Genomic DNA, 22,078 nt, shown 5'->3' with positions numbered 1-22,078 from the left:
ACCTACAGAGTGAATCAACAGGAACCATACCAATGTGTGACCCTGCACCAGATCCAAGTAGCCATTCCAACTCCAAAATAACTCTCCTGACAGAAGAGCTCAAATGAGGTCGGTCGTGGTGCTCCAGAACTGACACAAACCCAACACTGGTATGACTCGATGTTGATGCAATCTTTGCCAGGTCACACTCTATGCTGTACCCCGGATCTCTGTCAATACTGTTGCCCGCCCCACCCACAATAACCACGGTATCTTCCTTAGTAAAGCCTCTACATACTGAACCTAAATCCTCTGTAACCTGTCCCAGTCCAGCACTAGGTTTGAAAAAACTTGTGACCTGGTATTCTGACACTAATTCATCCTGCAGAAGTTGGCCCACACCCCTGGCATGCGAACTACCTAGCAACAAGACTTTCTTTCTCTTTGCAGACTTCCCTACATTCTTATTCAATTTGCTGCTGAAAGCTTGTTGAGCCCTGTCTACATCTACTTCTGTGAGAGGCTCTTCAGTTTCTGACTGAGGCAACAGGTCAGACATCTTGCACATTAATAACAAAGGTGTCAGAAGAATTTCTTGGCCTGTTCCTTATGCCTGTTGCCACTTCCCACCCCTGTTTACCCTTCTCCCCCCTTAACCTGCCCAATTCTCGCCTAGCCTCATCTAACTCAGCCTGAAGGGCAGCAATTTTCCCCTCCTGCTCCACAATCTTTCTATCTCTACTGCATAGCCTACAGAACCACTGATGAGTCTCGCTCATTTTCCCAATTCCCACTCCACTACAATCGCCCCAATGAAAAAAGTTACTACATCCATCACACCAGACCCCGGAGCTAACGATTCTACGGCACGTCAGGCACTTTACACCCATGGTACAAATCGTTTTTAGTGACAGAAAGACAATTAAGTTACCGGAAAACAATGAAAATATGTGTACAAAAAATTAGGCCTACTCGCGACTATGTAAACAGTGGTTCAGAAGTTTTTTACTGGAAAATACTTAAGAGACAACACTAAAATAACATTTTAGTCAGGACTAAAATCAAAACAGGGAAAATTCCATTAGTGGAAGAAAGCTCTCGTTCGATCGTTGAAAAATCCCGGAAAAAAGTTGCGTGACTTGATTTTACCTGCATCTGACACAGTAGACACGCAATACGCAGTTACATTCGACGTCGAGAGTCCTGACCCAATCAATAAGACACTGTTTGTCGTGATGAATCAAAGCAGTGATTGCCGAAAATTTCTACAACGACCAGTTATGTTATATTACTGGTACTGTTAAAGCCTTGCACTTTCATAAGAAACCTGAAGGGACAGTTTCATTTTTATCTCTTCAAAACTACAATTTCATGACTGAGTGAGGTGCGTGAATGGAGCGAGATTTAACCAGTAAATTAGATAGCTGTAAGATATGCTATAATAGTGTGTTCTATAATGTGATTAAGCAGCATATCAGCCTGTGGGGGGAAAATCTGACGAAAAATTCAGTAAGTTATTCAGTTTACTCATCTTTTTGAGCCCAGTTCTTAAGAAAATGTTTAAAAATACTGTACTTGTTTAAACAGCTGGTAAATCACTCAACTCTCTTGCCAGAAGGTCAATGTTTTTTGCTTACTGACCATTTAGATTAAGATTTTCCTTGTTTATTATCCTTGTCCAGCTTTTGCTTGTGCTCTTCATTGATCATCTTGACAATGATAGGACATTAACCTCAGACCTTCCATCAAATTCATTTACATACATGCTAAGAACTTTTCTGCTGTGCTGCATATGGTGTATTACTTCATGGTTCTTTCTTTTATTGCAGGCCTTTCTTTCCAGTGGAGTGAGTGGTTTGAAATGACAGATATTTTTTGTCTCAATATTTACGTTATTAATTTCTTGTAAACTCTCAAGCTGCCAAAAATATACCTCTTCAAGACGTAATGCTTATTATCATACCAGCATCACTAATTTATTCGCTCAATGATTAGTTTACAATGATATATAAGATCTATCTGCTTAATAGAAGAAAAAGGTGTCACATATACAGAAATAAATACTCATGTTTAATGAGGAGAGGGCAGGACAGGTGGTTGGCTGAGACCTAGTTGGAACAACCACTTCACCATTTGCCTGAAATGATGTAGGAAAACCTTAACTGGGCTTGCCAAACAGATCATGGACCTTTATCCTCTTGAATCTGAGACTACAGTCTTCACAGATGCACTACCTCGGTTGGTTATATCAAACATTTGTAGATACGTATAACTAGTTAACTTAATAACATAAAAAAAATTATGCTTTGGTCATTCAGCATTATATGCTTTAAGCTTCCCACAACACCGGATGGTGCTAACTGAGGGACACCACTAGCCCTAGATAGGTTTATTTGGACCTGGTTACCAAAACGTTACATAACTGTTATGGGTTATGGGCCATTATCTATAATGGTGGTGATGCTTTTAGGGTAATGAAATGGAGGGTCATAAGCATTATTACTGAAAACAAAAGGTTGGGTGGTGGTTGAATATAATTAGCTACAAAAGGGGGACGAGGGAGCAGGAAACCACACGGACACAAATCAAGGTTTAAAATTCAATACTGAGATCAAGAATATCTTAAAACCAATAACCCAAAAAGCAGGTAAAACCCAGTATAAAATAACAGTACAAAAGCATATTTTAAAAAATCGTATAATGATGTGAGTGAGTGCTTAATAATAATGGATGAACAAGCCATCCTTTTACACACTAAAATCTCCCATGCAGTATTTTGAAAAGGAAGCCATGCAACACAAACTTTAAAACCTATACCACTCTTGTCTCATTGGCCATTTTGTAGGGAACATCCTGTGGAAGACTCAGACTACCTCTCAGACCAGAACATAAAAATACAAATAAAATACTTGGTATACTGACACCTGTGTTCCACACATTTCACACACTGGTATCTCCTTACACCAGAGAAGAAAATCATGTGTTAGGGGACAATGTCCCATCTGTAACCATTTAAGGGCAACTTGATCTGCTTGTAGTAGCCAGAAGGGAGCAAGGCATGGTTGCTCTGTAGGTTTTACTGACTGAAACATATTGCTCCTCACATCCAGCCATTCAGTCTCCCAATAATACATGGCCCTCCTTGTCATTTATGTGGTAACTGTTCCTAGGTGAACTGCCATCTTGTTGGCTGCATCAGCATGTTCATTTCCCCAGATTCCCATGTGCCCTAGGATTTCCTTCTCTTTGTCAGCCTGGACCATCCTGTCTAATGGATACATGTGTGTGTTGGCAAGAAGGGCACTTTGGATGTTAGAGCAGGGTGAATTTCTTGCCATAAGGTCATCTTATCTGTTCAAGTGTCCTCAGGATAGCCAGCAATTCTATTTAGTAAATAGAAAACTGCTCTGAAACTGATGAAATTCTCTTGTTTAGAACCATCAGTGTAAACACAAAATAAATCGCACAGATCTAAAAGCTGCCAAGAGTTAAATATTGAGGGATTCGAATTACGATTATCCTAAACTGGAATGATCATGTATGTTTTGGGGAAAGTGAACCAAAAACAGAGTTTTATTGGTAGAAAGCTTAAAAGGTGCAACAGGTGTACTAAAGAGACTGCCTACATTAATGTTTGTCCATTCTCTTCTGGAATATTGCTGCACGGCATGAGAACCATATCAGGATTGATGGAGGACACCAAAAAAGTTCAAAGGAGGGAAAGTTATTTTGTATTCTCATGGACATGGTACTTGAGTTGGGAGTGGCAATCATTGAAACAAAGGCAGTTTTCATTGCGGTGAAATATTTTTGTGAAATTTCAATCAGTTTTCTCCTGCAAATGCAAAAATCTTTTGTCAGTGTCCCCCTAAAGAGGGAGAAATGATCATCGTGATGAACTGAGAAATCAGATCTTGTATGGAAAGATTTAAGTGTTCATTTTTCCTGTGCGCTCTTAAAGAGTGAACAGTAGAGAAATGGCTAGAAGGTAGTGTGATGAATCCTGCGCCAGGTAGGCTGCTTGTACCAATTTCATAGTATGCTATGTAAATTTAATCGTGAAGTTAGTTGAACAAAGTAGTTCTTGTCAGATTAAGATTATGTGCTAGACGTGAATGTGATCTCAGTCTATTGCTTTTTATTTATTTATTTGTCCTTTGACCACTCAGCATGACAGTATAGGACACATTAGGCACATGTTCGAACACCTCTCTTTCTAAATGGGAGTCAAGTGCCTTAATAGTGTGCTACTTCACTTGGTATCTTTTTTTAAAGGAAAAACATCAAGAAAGTTACACATATGTAGAGCCTGTCATTAGTATACATCATGCTGAAGTATAAACAGTAACTATTGGTACAGAAAACTTTCATATTTTCTGAAAAACATCAACACATGAACACCTTCCAGTACTGCTTTCTTCGTAACTGTTCTTGGATGTGATTACCTTCACTGAGGTGATGTGGTATGTGTGCATCTGAATCCAAGAAAACTGGAAACTAATAGGGGTTACGATAAACTGAATGCCCCAAGAGCCATAATACTTTCATCTAACCAAGACAGCCAAGAAAAGAGACAACCATCTTCCTCTATTTCCAAAGTGAATGTTGGTACAAATGGGGTTGAAGGGGTGAAGAAACTCCCTCAATTTATCTTCTCCATGAAGTCACACTGTGACAGTATTGTCCACATACCTCCAAAACACTGTTGGCTTAAGGGCAGTTGAGAGAAGTGCTCTCTTCTCGAAATCCTTTGTAAAAAGGTTAGCCCCCAGTGGAGATACAGGGCTGTCCTTGGCAATGTCGTCAGTCTGTTCAAAATATTCTTAGTTGAACATAACAGGTGTGGAAATAAAGAAACCCGACTCATGCTCTAACTCTTTATTGAAAAAATGTACGCAACTGAAATGTTGTCCCCTTCAATATAGTCTCCTCCTTGATCCCTGTACTGCTCCGTGTGAATTTCCATTGTTGGAAGCAGTGCTGCAAGTCTTTTTCTGTTATACTGTTGAGGAGGCTTGTCACTTTTTCCTGCACTGTGTCCGTGGACTCGAACCTGTTTCCTTTGAGTGCAGACTTCAGTTTTGGGAAGAGAAAGAAGTCGCATGGTGCTAGGTCATATGGATATGGTGGATGTTGTACCACTGGAATGTTATTTTTTCACCAAAAATCTTTTCGCAGACATTGCGTTGTGGGCTGGTGCATTGTTCTGAAGAAGAATCCCTGCGCGATACTTCCACAAATCTGGTCTCCTTCAATACACATTCAGAGGTCTTCAGAACAGTTTCGTGATAAGTGTGATTGACAGTCTGATCTTCAGGCATCATCACTTTGAATTTTGATTTGCTCATGTGCACTTTCTACTTTGTAGGGATTGAGGGCTCTTCCAATGCATGGTTTGTGGCTTAGCCTCTGGATTGTATTGGACTATCCTTGTCTCGTCACACTTAATTACTTTGCTGAGATAATCAGGGTCATTTTCAATGTTTTCAAAAATGTCAGCACAGCAGTCCACTAGATGTTGGTCAATCCAGGTGAAGTGCTCAAATAATTTAGTTAGTTGCTTGACCATTTTAAATATTTTGATTTTTTTATGTTATCACCCTATAATTGAGAATATCAAAACAGTTTAAAAAAAAAAAAATTGCCTTCCACTGTTACTGAATGGCGGCCCTTTTTATTTTTTAGCAAACAAGTTTTTGAATTTGGAGAAATTAGTGTTAATTTGAATATGCCTGCACTGTGTTAAGTTACAACTTTGCAGTTGACATGATTAATTTTAGGAGTGTCTTCTGTGCAACATAGTTTGTTACCCAAAGTACTCTAAATTCAAAAATAACCGGTCAAAATGACCTCCCAAGTTTGATATTTAAAATTTTAGACAACTCACTTTTTAGACCCAAAAATAACAACGGAGTGATTTATTAGGTTTTTTTTAGATATCATAAACTAGCTTCATATAGAACAACAACAATGACAGTTGTTTCCTTAATTTTTTGTAAATTATTGAAATTTTAAAATCCATATTTTTTTCTAAGGTTTGGGGCTAGTTACCTCTGGTGGGACTGAATAAAAAAATATGATTTTGCTCATGTTGTACACACGTGGTAGCAAAGTACTGTAAAAAATTCATCATAGATATTTGACTGTGAACAAAGATATGTATTTTTAAAAATAAGGAAATAATTCACATTGCACACAATTGATCTTATGGCTGTGTGATATTGGCTAGACGTAATCAATTATTATTGAAGATACGGTTCTAAATTATACGCAAAAACTTAAAATATTGCTGAACTAAACATTACTGTTATCATGAAAAATTTAAAATAAATATTTTCTATTGACATACTTTCGAGATGTGGTACTTCTTATCCTAGGGTTGAGTGTTAAGAACAATTATTTCTTCAGACAGCTATGTGATATAGAATAAGACCTCCCAGTTGCTGTGGTAAGTTGAAGCACTGAAAGCGTCCTAAATATATTTTTCATTAGTATCCAAACTTTGTCACTAGTAGATTTCAAACAATGAAAATGCAAATTGCAAACTGAAGAACTACAAACTTCATCTTTCTCATTTTTGAAGTATAGAACAAATGGATGCACTGTTACCTTGTCATGGACCCAGTAGTACCATTGTGTTTCATCCTGAACCACAAATGTGAAGTTTTCTGCAAAATCAGCTAGGACTATGTATTCAGTTTTATAAAGTTGTGCTTTTTATCCTTCAAAAACTTGTCGGATTTTAGAAACATAGTGGTGTGGTTCTGAGATTTCCTGAGTTATCTATTATAGGTTCAAAGTACTCTTCCTGAGATGTAACCTCTGTTAGCATTTCAGCCCTGTTGGTTGTGATCCACTGTATGAAGTTTCTTGGTTGAGCAGCTCCTTTTCAGATTTGTTAAACAATTCAAGAACAGTTTCTTTACAAGGACATTATCATGTAACCTCACCATGCAGTCATAATTATTAGTGTCACAAACCATAAATCTAGTAACTCCTTGTAGTTAACATCATTGAGTTTTGCACCTGCAGTCATCAGTTTGCCATTTTGATGATATAAACAAACACATATGGAGCATGTTCCTGAGGAGCCAGCCAAAATACACCACTTAAGAGTGAAAGTCACAAAATTTTGACCTTCCAATTTTACATTCAGGATGAGCATTTTTGAAAGCTACATAAAGTTCATTTATATGTGGCAGCACTAGTCATTTCTGCTTTGTTACGCACTCCATTTATAACAACGCTTTCACTATCTTTGCTACCTGAGCACATTCTACTATTTTTATTATTTGCAAAAACCTGCTGGATCTTTTCAGTTGTTTCTTTACAAGTACCTACTCCTTTCTTTCCTAAAACTCGTAGAATGCCTTGCTCTTTCACTAATTTTCATGTTAGTCTAACCAAACGAACAGAAACGCTGAACTTGTGAACTGGTTTTTCTCTTGATCATGAGTGAAAGAGCAAACTTAAAATTTTTACTTTTTCCTCTTTATGTGTCACTGAACACTTACTTTCTAATTTCTCAGTTACGCTCAAATATTCGGTGTCGGATGATTCTGGAGGTAGGCTTTCTTATTTTTTAGAAATACTGTTGGTATATGCATTATTAAAGCATAATTCTAAGTCTTTTCTAATTTTGACTGAAATTCATTGTACCTTGCTTTCAATGGCTGCTTTTCTTTCTCTGCTACTAAATTTTCTTATTTTTGAAGCAAGAGATTACCCTGAATAAGAACAGGCAAAATTCGATTTGCTAATAGCTTCCTCAGTAGGAACATAAATATCATTAACAAGGTTATGTGATTCTGATTCAGGATTCACGATAAATGTTTGAGTAACAAGTGAACAAGTAACAGGGAATTTCCAGTAATTACTCACAAACTAATGATACAGAGAAACATCCACATAATTTAAACAAAGTTTGTCTATCTTCATCGAAGTCACTAAAATTTTTTAAGTTTTTTGAAACCGAACTGTAACCTTTTTTGTGACACACTTACTTACTATCTATCCAATAGAGCACTGTTCATCCATTTTATTGTATTCCAATTAGTCTTTCAAATTTATTTAGTATTAAATTTTACAATTATTTTAGTTAATTAAAAATTACACTCACAACAAAAGTGCACAAAATATTCTACATGCTCAATGGAGTATGTACTTTCAGTCTGACATAGGTTTCTGAACAGACTGAGTACAACAATGCCACACCCAGCAAATGTAGTGGGAGTACACAGTTCATGTAAGGACCTGTTGCTCTGTGTACTGAGCTCCTGTATGCACTTGCCTTGAGGACTAAACTCGTGCACCAAACTGTAGCCTTCTCATCAACAGAGAAATTACACAAGTTTATTATTGTACTTACATCATTTTGAACTTGTCATAATGTGCTACTTAATTGAGAATAAATCTAGATGTAAATGGGCAACGTTTTAACATAGAACTAAAGCAAAAGCTCATACTGTTTAATATTTTATTGTTAAAATAAATAGTACTAACTAGTTATATAGGGTGATAGTGTAAAGTAAGTATAGGTTACACTAAATTTCATTACAATGAAATAATAAACCATTTAAGTAGGCAACAACCCTGAGAGCAATTGTAATGTGAAATATTTCCTGATTTTCAGAATTCATATCTTTGTTCAGTCAGATACCAATGTTGAATTTTTTTACAATACTTTGCTTCATGTAGGTGTACAAAATGTGCAAAAATTGAATTTTTCTGTTCAGTCTCACTAGAGATAAGTAGTCCCAAACTTTACAAAAAATAAAGATTTTCAAATTTCAGAAACTTATAAAAAATTAAGGAAACATTTGTCAGAATTCTTGTTCTATACAAAGCTGGTAGTTTATGATATCTAACTAGAGAGGGAAGAAAAAAAAAAAAAAAACTTTGATAAATCACTCCTTGGTTGTTATTTTTGGGTCTAAAAAGTGGATTTTCTAAATTTTCAATACCAAACTTCAGAAGTCATTTTGACTGGTTATTTTTGCATTTGGGATGTTTTGGTTCACCAACAGTGTTGTAGAGAAGACTTCTCTAAAATCAGTCATATTAACTGCAATGTTGTTACTTAACACAGTGCAGAGATATTCAAATTAACGTTAATGTCTCCAAATTGCAAAACCATTGTGTTCTTACAAATAAAAATGGCCACAATTCAGTAACAGTGCAAGGCAAAAAAAAAAAAAAACAAAAAAAAAACTGTTTTGAACTTCTCAGTTATAGGGCAATCACACACAAAAAATCAAAATATTTAAAAATCGTCAAACAAGCCTCATTGTATCACATCATATGGATTGACGCTGTTACTTTTGCTTGTCTGTGAGTATTCTTGGCACCACTTTAGCACAAAGCTTTGTCATGCTCAGATCATTGTGCAAAATGTCTGTTTCTTTATCGGTAAGGGCCAGTTCTGAAATTGCTCGAACGCATGGGCGGTGGTCTTCTCGAACAATTCTACCGACCTTCTCCACATTCTCTGCAGTTTTTGAAGTGGAAGGTCTTTGACATCTTCCCTTCTGTCCTTGAACCTATTAACCCAATTGAAAACTTGCCTGTGATATGAACACTGATAACCATAAACTTGTTGCAACAAATGTTAAGTGGCAGACTTTTCCAAGTTTTGTGAGGAATTTGATGTTAACATGTAGTTCCACTTCACGAAACAATTTCTAAGAAGGCTCACAGCCAGACTAACCACCACACCGATGTGAAATTTTGTATGCATGTCAGGGAAAATCCCAAGGGTATTCACCCTCTCTTTTTTGTTGACAAAGCAGGAAATACACACAACAGCTCACCCAGTTTCTTTATTGCTACACCATGTAAAACAGATTAAGGCTAGAATATGCCGAAACAAAGCAGTGATGCCCACCTGAAACTTTTTGTCGACTAGTGGCAAAGAATCTGTGGGAGGTACCTTTGTAAAAAGTGATAAAACATCAAAGCTTACCAAACGGTCAGAACTGCATAGGCGGAGAGCCTCCAGTCTATTGATAGTCAGCTGAGTTATGGATGTGATGTGAGCGTTTACCCACCAATGGTCTCAGCAAAGAAGCAAGATGTTAAGCCAAAACATATGTAGGAGCTCCAATGTTGTTCACTATTGGGTGTAATGGAACACAATCCTTTTGAATTTTTGGGATGCGGTACTGTGTTGGTGGTACACAACCATGTGGTCTTAACCTCTTGATGATATCTTGAGGTAAGGAGGTGGAATTCAGTAGTGCAGAAGTTTTCTGTTGCACACTTCCTGTGGTGTCGTTAATCAGTTCTCCTACAGATAGTCCTTATGAATCCAACTCAACTTGGCCAAAATCATTCCATCAACTCAATCCCATGCAATAGGAGAGGGATGTTCTGTAACCTTTAGATGTAACTGGTACAATTCTTCTAAAATGGCATCTAATCTTCTTCTAGTATAGCAATTCCTCTCTTTTGACATTAACATGACTAGTCTTCTCAGTACTTTTCCATGCTGTGGCAGTCTTAATAAAATGTGTCACTCTGGCAAATTTCAATATTATAAAATGGTCCTGACATCTCAATAAAATAGTTAAAGTATTTAACAGTTTTGCTCTCTTACTTAATTCTGACCACAACAATATCTTTTTGGTACTTCATTATGCCAGAATACACGGAAATACGACTGGCAGAGAATCTGATGGACCTGACAGTGGCTACCAGTTGGACAGTGCATTGAACCCCATCATCTCCACAATTTGTTGTAATTGAAGACAACAGTGCGCCAACAGTCACAGCAAGCAGTAACATAGAGGATAGGTGAGTTTCCAGGGAATCGTTTTCTGTCCGTAAACTTGATTTTGACACATGCGTGGAGTCCTCACAGTGCGCTATATTTTGCAGAAAAGTAGCTTTTTGTCATTCTCAAATGGCCCATGTGAAGATGATAGGCTACAAGCATGAAATTTGTTCGAACATTCAGTTCGCTGGGAAAATTTTAAAACTTAAACTCAGATCAGACGCCTTTATGGGGAGGTGGCGGCCTCATGTCCAAAGTTTCAACCATGTGGTAAGAGAGCAAAACTGTTAAATACTTTAACTATTTTATTGAGATGTCAGGACCATTTTATAATATTGAAATTTGCCAGAGTGACACATTTTATTAAGACTGCCACAGCATGGAAAAGTACTGAGAAGACTAGTCATGTTAATGTCAAAAGAGAGGAATTGCTATACTAGAAGAAGATTAGATGCCATTTTAGAAGAATTGTACCAGTTACATCTAAAGGTTACAGAACATCCCTCTCCTATTGCATGGGATTGAGTTGATGGAATGATTTTGGCCAAGTTCAGTTGGATTCATAAGGATGCAAGTTTTCAGCAGATGTCAAAATTTTGATCATTTTTTGCCACAAGAGGTAACTACACGATGCTCCATTGTCAATTTATGGTGAAAAATTTGGACAATACAATTCTATTTGTATTACACAAGTGACGCAAATTTTGCATCTACACCTAGAACACCACCTGCAATAAGTTTTGTGAGTGGTGCTTATGGAGCTGCACAACACTGTCCATTGCAGAGTGCAGAAGAAATAAGTAACGTAACCTCAACAGAAGGGCAGCACTATGAAATTTGTGTGAGGATACTGATATAATGGTACTGAAGGCTGATAAATGTAATGCAACTGTTGTGTTACCATATAGTGTGTAAAAAGATAAGACATGTTGTCTGCTAAGTGACTGCCTGTTGGAGAATTGATTGTGATCCCACAGAACACTTGCAACAGAAAAGTTCTGCACTACTGAATTCCTCCTCTTTACCTCAGAGGATTGTAAGTAGGGTAAGACCACATGACTGTGTACCACCAAGACTGTATGACTTTCCAAAAATTCAAAAGGAAAATGTTCCATCACATCCAATAGTGAGCAACTTTGGAGCTCCTACATATGTTTTAGCTAAACATCTAGCTTCTTTGTTGAGACCATTGGTGGGTAAATGCTCACATCATGTCAGTACTCAGCTCTCTGTCTAAGCAGTTCTGGCCATTTGGTTAGCTTTGATGTAGTGTCACATTTTACAAATGTCCCTCTTCCAGGTTCTTTGGCATGAATTTGCATAAAGTTGCAGGTGGACATTACTGCTTTGTTTTGGCATACTCTATCCTCAACCTATTTTATGTTAAACCAAGAAATTTGGAATTGACTGATGGCATTGCCATGGACAGCCCTCTGTCTCCCTTGGTGGCCAACCTTTTTATGAAGGATTTTGAGGAGAGAGTGCTTCACTAAGTTGCCCTTAACCCAAAAGTATTTTGGAGGTATGTGGTGAATACTTTCATAGTGTTGCTTCATGGAGAAGATAAATTGAGGGAGTTTCTTCACCACCCCAACTCTGTTTGTAACAACATTCATTTTGGAAATAAAGGAAGATGGTTGTCCCCCTTTCTTGGCTGTCTTGGTTAGATGAAAGTATGATGGCTCTTGGAGCTTTCAGTTTATCGTAATGGCACTCGTACCGATTTGTATTTGCAAGCATCAAGTTGTCATCACCTGTTGCAGACTATGAGCATGCCGAAGACAATCGAACACAGAGCTCACACTGTCTCAGATGTAGATGGTTTGCTAAACGAGGTTGCCCGCTCGAAGACAGTGTTGAGAAAAATGGATATTCCACCCTGCAGATTAATAGGGTACTGTCAGTTAAAACCAAACAAGCACCCAAAGCAAGTGGACAAGAGGAAAACACATCAGCAAAATCTTTAGCTTTTCTTCCTTTTGTGGGCAACATTTCATTTAAAATAGCAAGAATCATCTGTACATTCCAGGTGAAAGTGATTTTCTTTCCATCCTCTAATATAGCAGACCTTTTGGGACCAGTGTAGGATTACTTGCTATTGTGGAATGCTGGAATTAATAAAATACCTTGTCAGTGTGGTATGGCTTATATAGGATGGACCCCACACACTCTGAAAGAATGCTGCACTTGAACATCAATATTGCACTTGCCTTTTTCAACCAAGGAAGTCTGCTACTGCCAAACACTGTATTTCTAGTGGATGTTCAATAGAGTATGATAGAACTATAATTCTATATAACTATATTAAAGCAGTATATTTTTCTTACACCATTATTAAAGAATCCATGGTAAATAACGCCTGGTGGAGAATCTGATGAACTGCAATCGTGCCTACCAAGGTTATAGTGCATGGAACCCCATTATCCCCACGATCTTTTGTAATCAAAGACGACAGAGTGCGCCATCATCCATGGCAAACGGTAATGCAGAGGACAGCCGAGTTCTGCAGTTCCACCAGTGAGGAGGCTGCCACTGGGATATGTGGTCTGTCTGTCAGCTTGATTTTGATGCATGCATAGAATACTCGGAGCGCACTTTATATTCCAGAACAGAGCAGCTCTTTGTCAGTTTCCAGTTGCTCACCTGAGGAAGACTGGCATTTGCTCAGTCAAAATATTGTATGATGGATTAAACAACAACCGGCTGCAAGCCCAAAATTTCTTTGAACATTAATGATAATAAAACATTATCAGTGTTCATTATGGACATGTGCGAATGTTCACACAAAATTTCAGCAAAATCTGTGATTGTCATATGGGAGCTTTTTGTGATATTAGATCATTGTCATGGAATAGCTGTATTACATTCTCAGAATGAAAAATAAAAAAAAGATTTTCAGTACCTAAGTGATATAAATGTTATATTTGAGAAACAACACTACAGTGAGACCCCAGAGTCCAGATGCTTGCAATTTGTTCACTGCCTATTCATCCGGAGCAACCACTCATGAAATCTCTTCCTCTGGCAAAACTGTTCTTTGTGTAACATTACTGCTCTGTCTTGAATGACTTTGCTTCATTAAATACTGACAGTGCCATTGGTTAGTGAGTGGTACTTAGAGTAATTTACACAGTTACCATTGTGGTTACTTTTCTTATTGTTCTTCTGTAGTTTATTATCATAAAGATCAGTACATATTATCTGAGAAGTTCAGATATTTATCTGGGATGAGAATGTGGAGAAAATTTAGTCTGTAAGTAAAACTTCACATTCAGTGAGCTCATCTGTTTTTTTGCTGAAAGGAAAAACATTAAAAAAAAAATTTAAGATACTTTAGACTAAATGGTTTGTCATTTATGAAGGACTGACACTAACACCAAAAACTACAGCCACTACGTCAACAGCTGCTGCATCAGGAACAACAGCACCAGCAGGAACAAGCACAGTGGCGACAACGACCGCTGCTACTGGCTTCAGCCTACCTTCAACTGCAGCATCTGGCTTCTCCCTCATCTCAAGTGCCGCTACATCAACAGCTACAGGAACTGCACCCACGTCCATTCAGGCTATAGCAATAAGCTCATCTGTACAGGCTGGACTGGGTGCAACCACTGTGTAAGTTCTTCCACTTGGTTATTTTGGTACAGGGTGACAATTATTGAGCTATATGAAAAAAAAGTACATCATACACACACTTTATTCAACATGTAAATGTCACAACAGATACTAGGATTTAGGTTATGACATGTTCAATATGCCTGCCATCATGGTGATGTGGTGCAGACGAATAGTGAAATTCTGCATGACCCGCTGAAGTGTCAGAACATTGATGCTGTCGATGGCCTCCTGAATCGCTGTTTTCAACTCAGCAATGGTTTTGAGGTTATTGCTGTACACCTTCTCTTTAATCCAGCCCCACAAAAAGAGTTGCATGTGTTCATATCCGAAGAATATGGCAGCCAATCGAGGCTCAAGTGAGCTGCCTCTTGGAACCCAGAGCCAAGATGTGGTCCACAAAGTGCTCCTCCAGGACATTAGACACTCTCCTGCTTCAACAGGGTTGAGCTCCATCTTGCATGAACCATATCATGTAGAAATCAGGGTCATTTTGGATAATCAGGATGAAATCATCTTTCAAAACCTTCACATACGTTCAGTAGTCACTGTGCCATCAAGGAATATTGCACTGGTTATTCCGTGACTGGACATTGCAGACCACACAGTCAGCCATTAAGGGTGAAGAGACTTCTCAGTTGTGAAATGCAGATTCTCATTTCCCCAAATGCGCCAATTTTGCTTGTTGATGGACCAATCCAAATGAAAGTGAGCTTCGTCACTAAACTAAATCATATACACTTCAAAGTCCCGTTCGTCCATTCTGTGAACAATAATGTTGGCGAAACCCAAACGCTGGTCCATGGCCTCATGGCTTAATGGCTGATGGGTTTGAATTTTGTATGGGAAGAGATACAGGTTTTCAACAACAATTTGTCACAGTGTCTCCATGTCCCACGTGTTGTGCAGCTTGGCTGATCAATTTCCTGGGGCTGGTTTGAAACACAGCGCTTGTCTTCTCAATGTTTTCAGGTGTTTTCACCCCTGTTGGACAACCACTATTGCCAACACTGTCATCACCAACACTGACTGGTCTCTCAAACTTGTGAATCAAATTGTTGATTGTTAGTTAGTACACTTGGACCAGTTGCCTTCAGCTTGAACTTGGTTGCAAAGTTACTTTGAGCCGCAGTTGGGCTGTTATTGCTCATATAGTGTTGCGTGCTCAGGCATGCTGTACAGTGACATTTACCCATGCAAATGGCCGACAAGAGGGCATGCGCATACTAATTCCCATCATGCCCCGCGGCCAACTGTGCAGTTTGAACATCCTAACACAAACTGTTCAGAAGTTATGACTTTTTATTTCAAATAATTAGTAATTGTCACTCTGCAGTTACTAGTGTAGGTTGGTATTACTTATTAAATTTTACGAGACTATCTACTGTATACCTTGTTTGCTGCTGTGATTATCATATAGGCTAAAATCAAAAAGGCAATGATGATGATTACATATTCTTGTTTGTGAAGACCATCTATTGAAATCCTTAGTGATGTTTTTTTTTTCCTCGATAGGCATTGTGCCCTGGTCCAATTAAAAAATTGACAAATTGCCAACATATATTTATGTTAGTATTTACACTATACTTATTCACAACTATATATTAAATGCTTCATATATAAAAACAAAGATGAGGTGACTTACCGAACAAAAACGCTGGCAGGTCGATAGACACACAAACAAACACAAACATACACACAAAATTCAAGCTTTCGCAACAAATTGTTGCCTCATCAGGAAAGAGGGAAGGAGAGGGGAAGACGAAAGGAAGTGGGTTTTAAAGGAGAGGGTAAGGAGTCATTCCAATCCCGGGAGCGGAAAGACTTACCTTAGGGGGAAAAAAGGACAGGTATACACTCGCACACACGCACATATCCATCCACACATACAGACACAAGCAGACATATTTAAATATGTCTGCTTGTGTCTGTATGTGTGGATGGATATGTGCGTGTGTGCGAGTGTATACCTGTCCTTTTTTCCCCCTGAGGTAAGTCTTTCCGCTCCCGGGATTGGAATGACTCCTTACCCTCTCCTTTAAAACCCACTTCCTTTCGTCTTCCCCTCTCCTTCCCTCTTTCCTGATGAGGCAACAATTTGTTGCGAAAGCTTGAATTTTGTGTGTATGTTTGTGTTTGTTTGTGTGTCTATCGACCTGCCAGCGTTTTTGTTCGGTAAGTCACCTCATCTTTGTTTTTATATATAATTTTTCCCACGTGGAATGTTTCCTTCCATTATATTGATATTATTAAATGCTTCATTTATAAATAAGTAGTAAACCATCTTAGTTTATAATGTTAATAGTGAAATAAGCCTATGCACTTCTACAAGCAACTTTTAATCCTCGGGAATCCATACACTTCTGCGTGTGGTAGCATGAGCAGTGCATACATGCTACCTGGTAATGAAAGAAAGAAGTGGTTTTATTAAAAGTAATATTGTTTTTAAATATTTCAAGATATTTATTTGAACTAGAATTAGGGAAAACAGTATAAAGTTGATGCAGAGCAGTCATTACCAGGGCAAGCTGACAAGTTTTTGGACTGGCAGTGAAATACTGCATTTATTTACGTCATAAAAAACTTCATAGCAGTGTAGTTTCATTTTATATAGATGTGCTTTGTCTGAATGTTCTCCCAGCTGGTATATTCCACCTATAAAGTGATGTGCAGAATACTGATCTGTAGCTGTAATGACCGTGATTGCTCTAAAAAAATTTCTGACCATAAATCCCTTTAATACATTTAGATCTCAAAATATGGGGAATTCAGATTATACTAAATCTTGTGAACAGAATAAATGTCCCAGTAATGCATATTTTTTGTTTCATTCATTACCAAAGCATCTTTGTGGACCGGTACATTGTGCCAATTAGTTATAACTTTTTCATTTTTGTTATCCAGATTTCTTCTCACCAAACTGTAGATTAAAATGATTTGTATAGAGCCACCAATTATTGTTTCAGCCATTCCAGAATAATAATAATAACAACAACAATAACAATGAAGCAGATTAAGGTAGCAGATTCATCTCAGATCATCAGATGTGATCCTTTTAACATGCTTCAAATGTTAAAAATTCATTTTCAAATTTCATCTTCATGAGCATTCGACAGATATGGCACCCACATGACACAAAGGGTTTCATTTTTATTTCATGTAAAGTGGACTGCACTCTTACTTATACATTTTTAATCACTGAATGTACAATTCTGAGCACTTTCTGTTTTCATAACATTGATTGCAGTTCCTGTATTGTTTAACATATAACATCTTAATGACATGTAAAACCATGTTGAATTCAACTGACCATTTCACAAGTGCTGAAGACAGAGGAGAAGATTGTTTATAAATGTTCCCCAACTTGGGGACAAATTGCGTTCGCTTGTAAACTGTCCTACTTATGCTGACATGGTGATATTCTACTTCGGACAAAACTTGTTTTAAAAACCCGTATAACTAAAATTATTAGGAGAGCAAGTTGGTAATTACATTGTGTTGTGACAAGTAACAACTCTATAAAAGGAAAATTTCATCATATTGGATGATGTCTCTGTGCAATTGCAGAGTATATTTTGCCTTGTTCTTCTAATAATACTCAATTCTCTGACACAGAGTGAATGACTTATTATGGCTATTGCATTCTCCTTGTGTGGTATTTCACTCATTTGTCATATATTGGTATCTACGTATTGTGCAATTCAGTGACCAACTTAGCATGGGCTCTGCAACTGAACAATGAAAAGTAGTCGTGTGTCTGTAAATCCACTGCCTTGCAATGTCAGCCACTATATTTAATTCAGCTATCTTGCCTTGCAAAGTAAGCCACTGTATTTAATTCAGCTATCTTTTCAGAATCAGTCACAACACCTTTTTGAATGATTTGACTTCATGTTCAAATTTAAAATTTGGGAATAAAGGTTCAAGGCAAAAATTCTGCACGAGATTGATAACAGTTGATATGGCATATCAGCCAGTTTGGGAGTGTTTTTTATGTGATGCCACAGACTGCATTATATGAGTGCCAAGCACATTCTCCATTTTCACTTGCCTCTGAAACATAAAATACGAATAGTTAACACTTAAACATGTGCAGAACAAATGCTACACAATTCACATAGCAGGGCTGTTAGAGGACTGTTTTGGAATAGGAGGTGTTTCCAGTCGCAAAAACAAACCAGTTCCACAATGAAAATATACTCAGCGTGTTAACATTGGGTAGTTGTTGAATGGCGGGAGGCAGAAGGAAAAAGTAAATAAATGATTTATGTATTTATTTACTTTTGCCATTGCAACTTTGCACACTAGATAAAGCTATCCATTGGTGTGCAACACTAGAACAATGGAAAATGTGACACTCTCTAAACCAGTGTGCATGAGTCGTTGATCCCTAATGAGTTTAACCTTTAGAAGTAAGACTTTTATTTTTTCTGTTCATGTGTAAGTCACACATATTTTTCAATCAAAGTCTTACCTTGAACTTCTAACACTTAGATTATTGTTACAGATACAAAACTTTGCACTTCTACTCAAAAATGTGACCCATTTTTAAAGTTCCTGACATTTTTTGATATATTTACTTGTTTATTTTCAGACATTGAAATTGTGCTTTGAGTACATTATTAATATTTTTCACACACATTTCCGGCTGAGGTCCTCTTTGCATGTCTCACAGATGTATTTGATCTTATTTCCTGTGAGCCTTCCAGTTTGACACTTTTTTGAATTGTCCAGTCCTTCAGCTGCTTCTTTGTTTGATTGGCTTTCTTACTATTGTCCTGTGATTTGTTGCTTTCAGTTTCAGAGTTTATTTACCAGCTGAAGACTGAATGCATTCCTCTTCAGCCTATTTGATTTTGGAAGAAACGCACATTTATTGTTGCTCTGTCTAGGATATAAAGGCAGGCATCAGCCATCTCGTGCAAGAAGGCATAGTTAAATTTCTGTGAATCACTTGCTCACATGCATCCACACCGCACTTTGTTGCTTTATGGACGGTAACAGTTCCTGGTTTTGTCTTTCCTTCAGTGCCCACTGGTTCTTCAGGATGTAATGTTTTGAAAATAATGGAGTTCTTATTCTTCATCCCTTGCTACACTGTCAGGATGCACCCTGGTTTGTCAGTATTTTTCAGGAAGATGGTGGAATTTGAGTCAGAGTTGTTCTTGAAGCAGTTCGGGATTTCTCTGTAAATCTTGTTCACCGTTCCCGCTAGTAATATTTACTTCTGTTGAAATTTATTGACAAGCGGAAGGGATGTGAATAAGTGCTGTCACATTCCTTCCATGCTTAGGAAATGGCTCCAGGAGGCAAGGGATGACATACTCTGATCTACCTTCCTCCTTACCAAGGTATGGGAAGCTATTGCAAATGTACGTGGATACATGTCAGTAGCTACCTAAAACTAGAGTGAACTTTTCAGCAGGGATGCATTGAGCTCAGGATGACTTCTCATCGAAGTGGAGGAATCTGTCACATGTCATTTTATCAGTGATAAAATTTTACCTCAGTGAACACAACCAAAGGTCATTCAATGAGACACATTTAGCACAAAGAGCATCTCTGGTGTACATCATACCAAAAATTGTCTCCAGTTCCTTCAACAATACAGTCTAAGTGGTGATTTTTATTTTGTGCTGAGCATTTGATTCTGTGCATTTTTTATTATACACATCATCTGTTCATCAAAAAGAAGAGGGAAGGCATTGTTGATGCAATTATACACTTGGTGTGAGGCATTTGCTGTGGCCCCACTCTCCTTCCGAGCATTCAAAGCAGCTGTTCTTCCAGGCAGTGGTGTGTTAGTGACCTTCCATTCCATACCATCTCCATCTGCCAGCTTCACTGTTGTGCCAGTTTATCTTGAGCTTGGAATGGAAAGAACTGAGATGGGGGGACATCTGATAGTGGTTTCTCTTCCTCTGTCTTGCTACTTTTATTGTCAGTTGACTCTGACAGATAATCACGATAATCACCAAAAGAATCCAGTAAGTCACTTTATGATTCAATATCTGATTTTTTCCAGAATAAGCAAAATCTCTTTATTAGTGACATTGAGAGCATCTGTTACCAGCCAAAAAACACTTGGGGGTCAATCGATTCATCCTGCAGCTCTAGGTACACTTCATGTAATTTCCATGAAATCGTGAAAACTTTCCAAATTGCAGTACACTCTTGTGAGAAATTGAAGTGATGCAGGAAAGTAACTAAGTTTGGTTGAAAAATGTTAAAAGTGTAATTTATTGCTGCAGAAATGAAAATTGAGAGGTATCTTTGAGATATCTTCGCTGTTCTAGAGTAAACTATGTTCTGGCTAGCACCAGCACTTTCTTGTAGCCATCATTAGAATGTGCCAATTGTTTTCAGTATGTCATTGTGTTCGCATGAGTTACGGAACACTTACATTAGGATTCTGGCTATTTTCAGTTCACATATAATCAAGTTTCCATTAATATTTTGCATTACTTTTTGTTTACTTACCCAGTGGTTCAGTTATAGTGAAGTCATGCTTATGTATGCAGAAGTAATGTTGTTTAGTAGTCATTAAGTTTTCATGCTGGTTGCTTAAGCAGACAACACATTTTCTTTCGAATAGATAGCAGCACACATTTGGAAAATTTAATCATCATCATTTTTAACCACTTGATGCCCACTGCTGGATAAAGATGTGCTTCAGCCATACCCATGTTGCTTCTGCATGTTTTCAAGTGTCATATACCCACATTCAATAAGGTAATTACATCCATTTTTTATTTTTTGAAGTCCATCAGTGTACATCTTTATTGCATAAACCATTCATTTGCGTGGATGTATGTCCTGCCCACATCCTTTACGTTTTCTTGTACTACATTCTGTTCCTGATCCATTTGTATGTCTGCCTGTCTCTTTTAGTAACTAGCAACACCTGCATTTCCATTTCACAGCTTTGAATGGAAATGGGTGATATATACTGAAGGGAAATTTTTCCTTTCAGATATACTAGAAGCTTAGTTTTGAAAAACTGTTGATTCCTTTTGCTGTCCACAATGAATAGTCTTCAGTTGTCCTAAATACAACCCAACTAATTCTGTGATTACAGTATTAATTTGTATATTTTTTTTCACTGTGTTGACACTGTAATTTCTGTAGTTTTGTGATAATGTTTTCAGTTGTACATGCAAATTGAGCCTGTGAAGTTCTTTCATTAATTGTTGAAATTTATCTACCATTGAGGAAAACAGTCCAATGACATCTTCAAAACAAAATTATTCCACTACTTTGCCAACTTTATGGATCTGAAAACTTTAATGCGACACATTTTTCCAAATAGTGGATGTATGACAAACACCTTAGCTGCAAAAGTCTGCAGTTTGGCTGTTCAGATAATATTACGCCTCAGAAATCACCTTGTCATTCTGCAAGTTCCTGCCACACAACGATTTCTTCATTCCAGGGAAAAAAAAAAAAAAAAAAAAAAAAATGGTCACAGGATGCCATGTGAAGAGAATACTGGCAGAGGAGTCAAAGTGAAACAACGTAAAAGTAATTGTAGGAAAGTCAGATGCCAGACAGATTCATTGGAAGAATCCTCATGAGATGCTATAATTAAATGGAGGGAGTTTGCAACCATCATTTTAATTATCAACTTTCTGCATTGTGCTCCTGCTTGGCACAGTATGTTTGTTGAACTTTGCAGTGATGATAAAAGTGTTTACTTGTAATTTCTGTGTCGAC

General features: G+C 37.6%; 1 protein-coding gene across 5 annotated transcripts in view; it reads left to right on the top strand.

Annotated features, from left to right (window-relative positions):
• LOC126483837 (nuclear pore glycoprotein p62) overlaps positions 1 to 22,078 on the top strand; it is a 35,466-nt gene that overhangs the window by 3,719 nt on the left and 9,669 nt on the right. The window contains exons 2-3 of one of the 5 annotated variants that reach the window (XM_050107044.1): positions 1,809 to 1,826; positions 14,113 to 14,365. In XM_050107044.1, the coding sequence (XP_049963001.1) occupies positions 1,809 to 1,826; positions 14,113 to 14,365 (271 nt within the window). The remainder of the gene's footprint in view (positions 1 to 1,808; positions 1,827 to 14,112; positions 14,366 to 22,078) is intronic. The other 4 variants (XM_050107046.1, XM_050107045.1, XM_050107049.1 and 1 more) reach the window with 4 other exon arrangements.

This window comes from Schistocerca serialis, chromosome 6 (genome assembly GCF_023864345.2).
Source record: "Schistocerca serialis cubense isolate TAMUIC-IGC-003099 chromosome 6, iqSchSeri2.2, whole genome shotgun sequence".
In the NCBI taxonomy this organism is placed as follows: Eukaryota; Metazoa; Arthropoda; class Insecta; order Orthoptera; family Acrididae; genus Schistocerca; species Schistocerca serialis.
The sequence above is the reverse complement of the archived record's forward strand: the minus strand, read 5'-3'. Positions and strand labels throughout refer to the sequence as shown.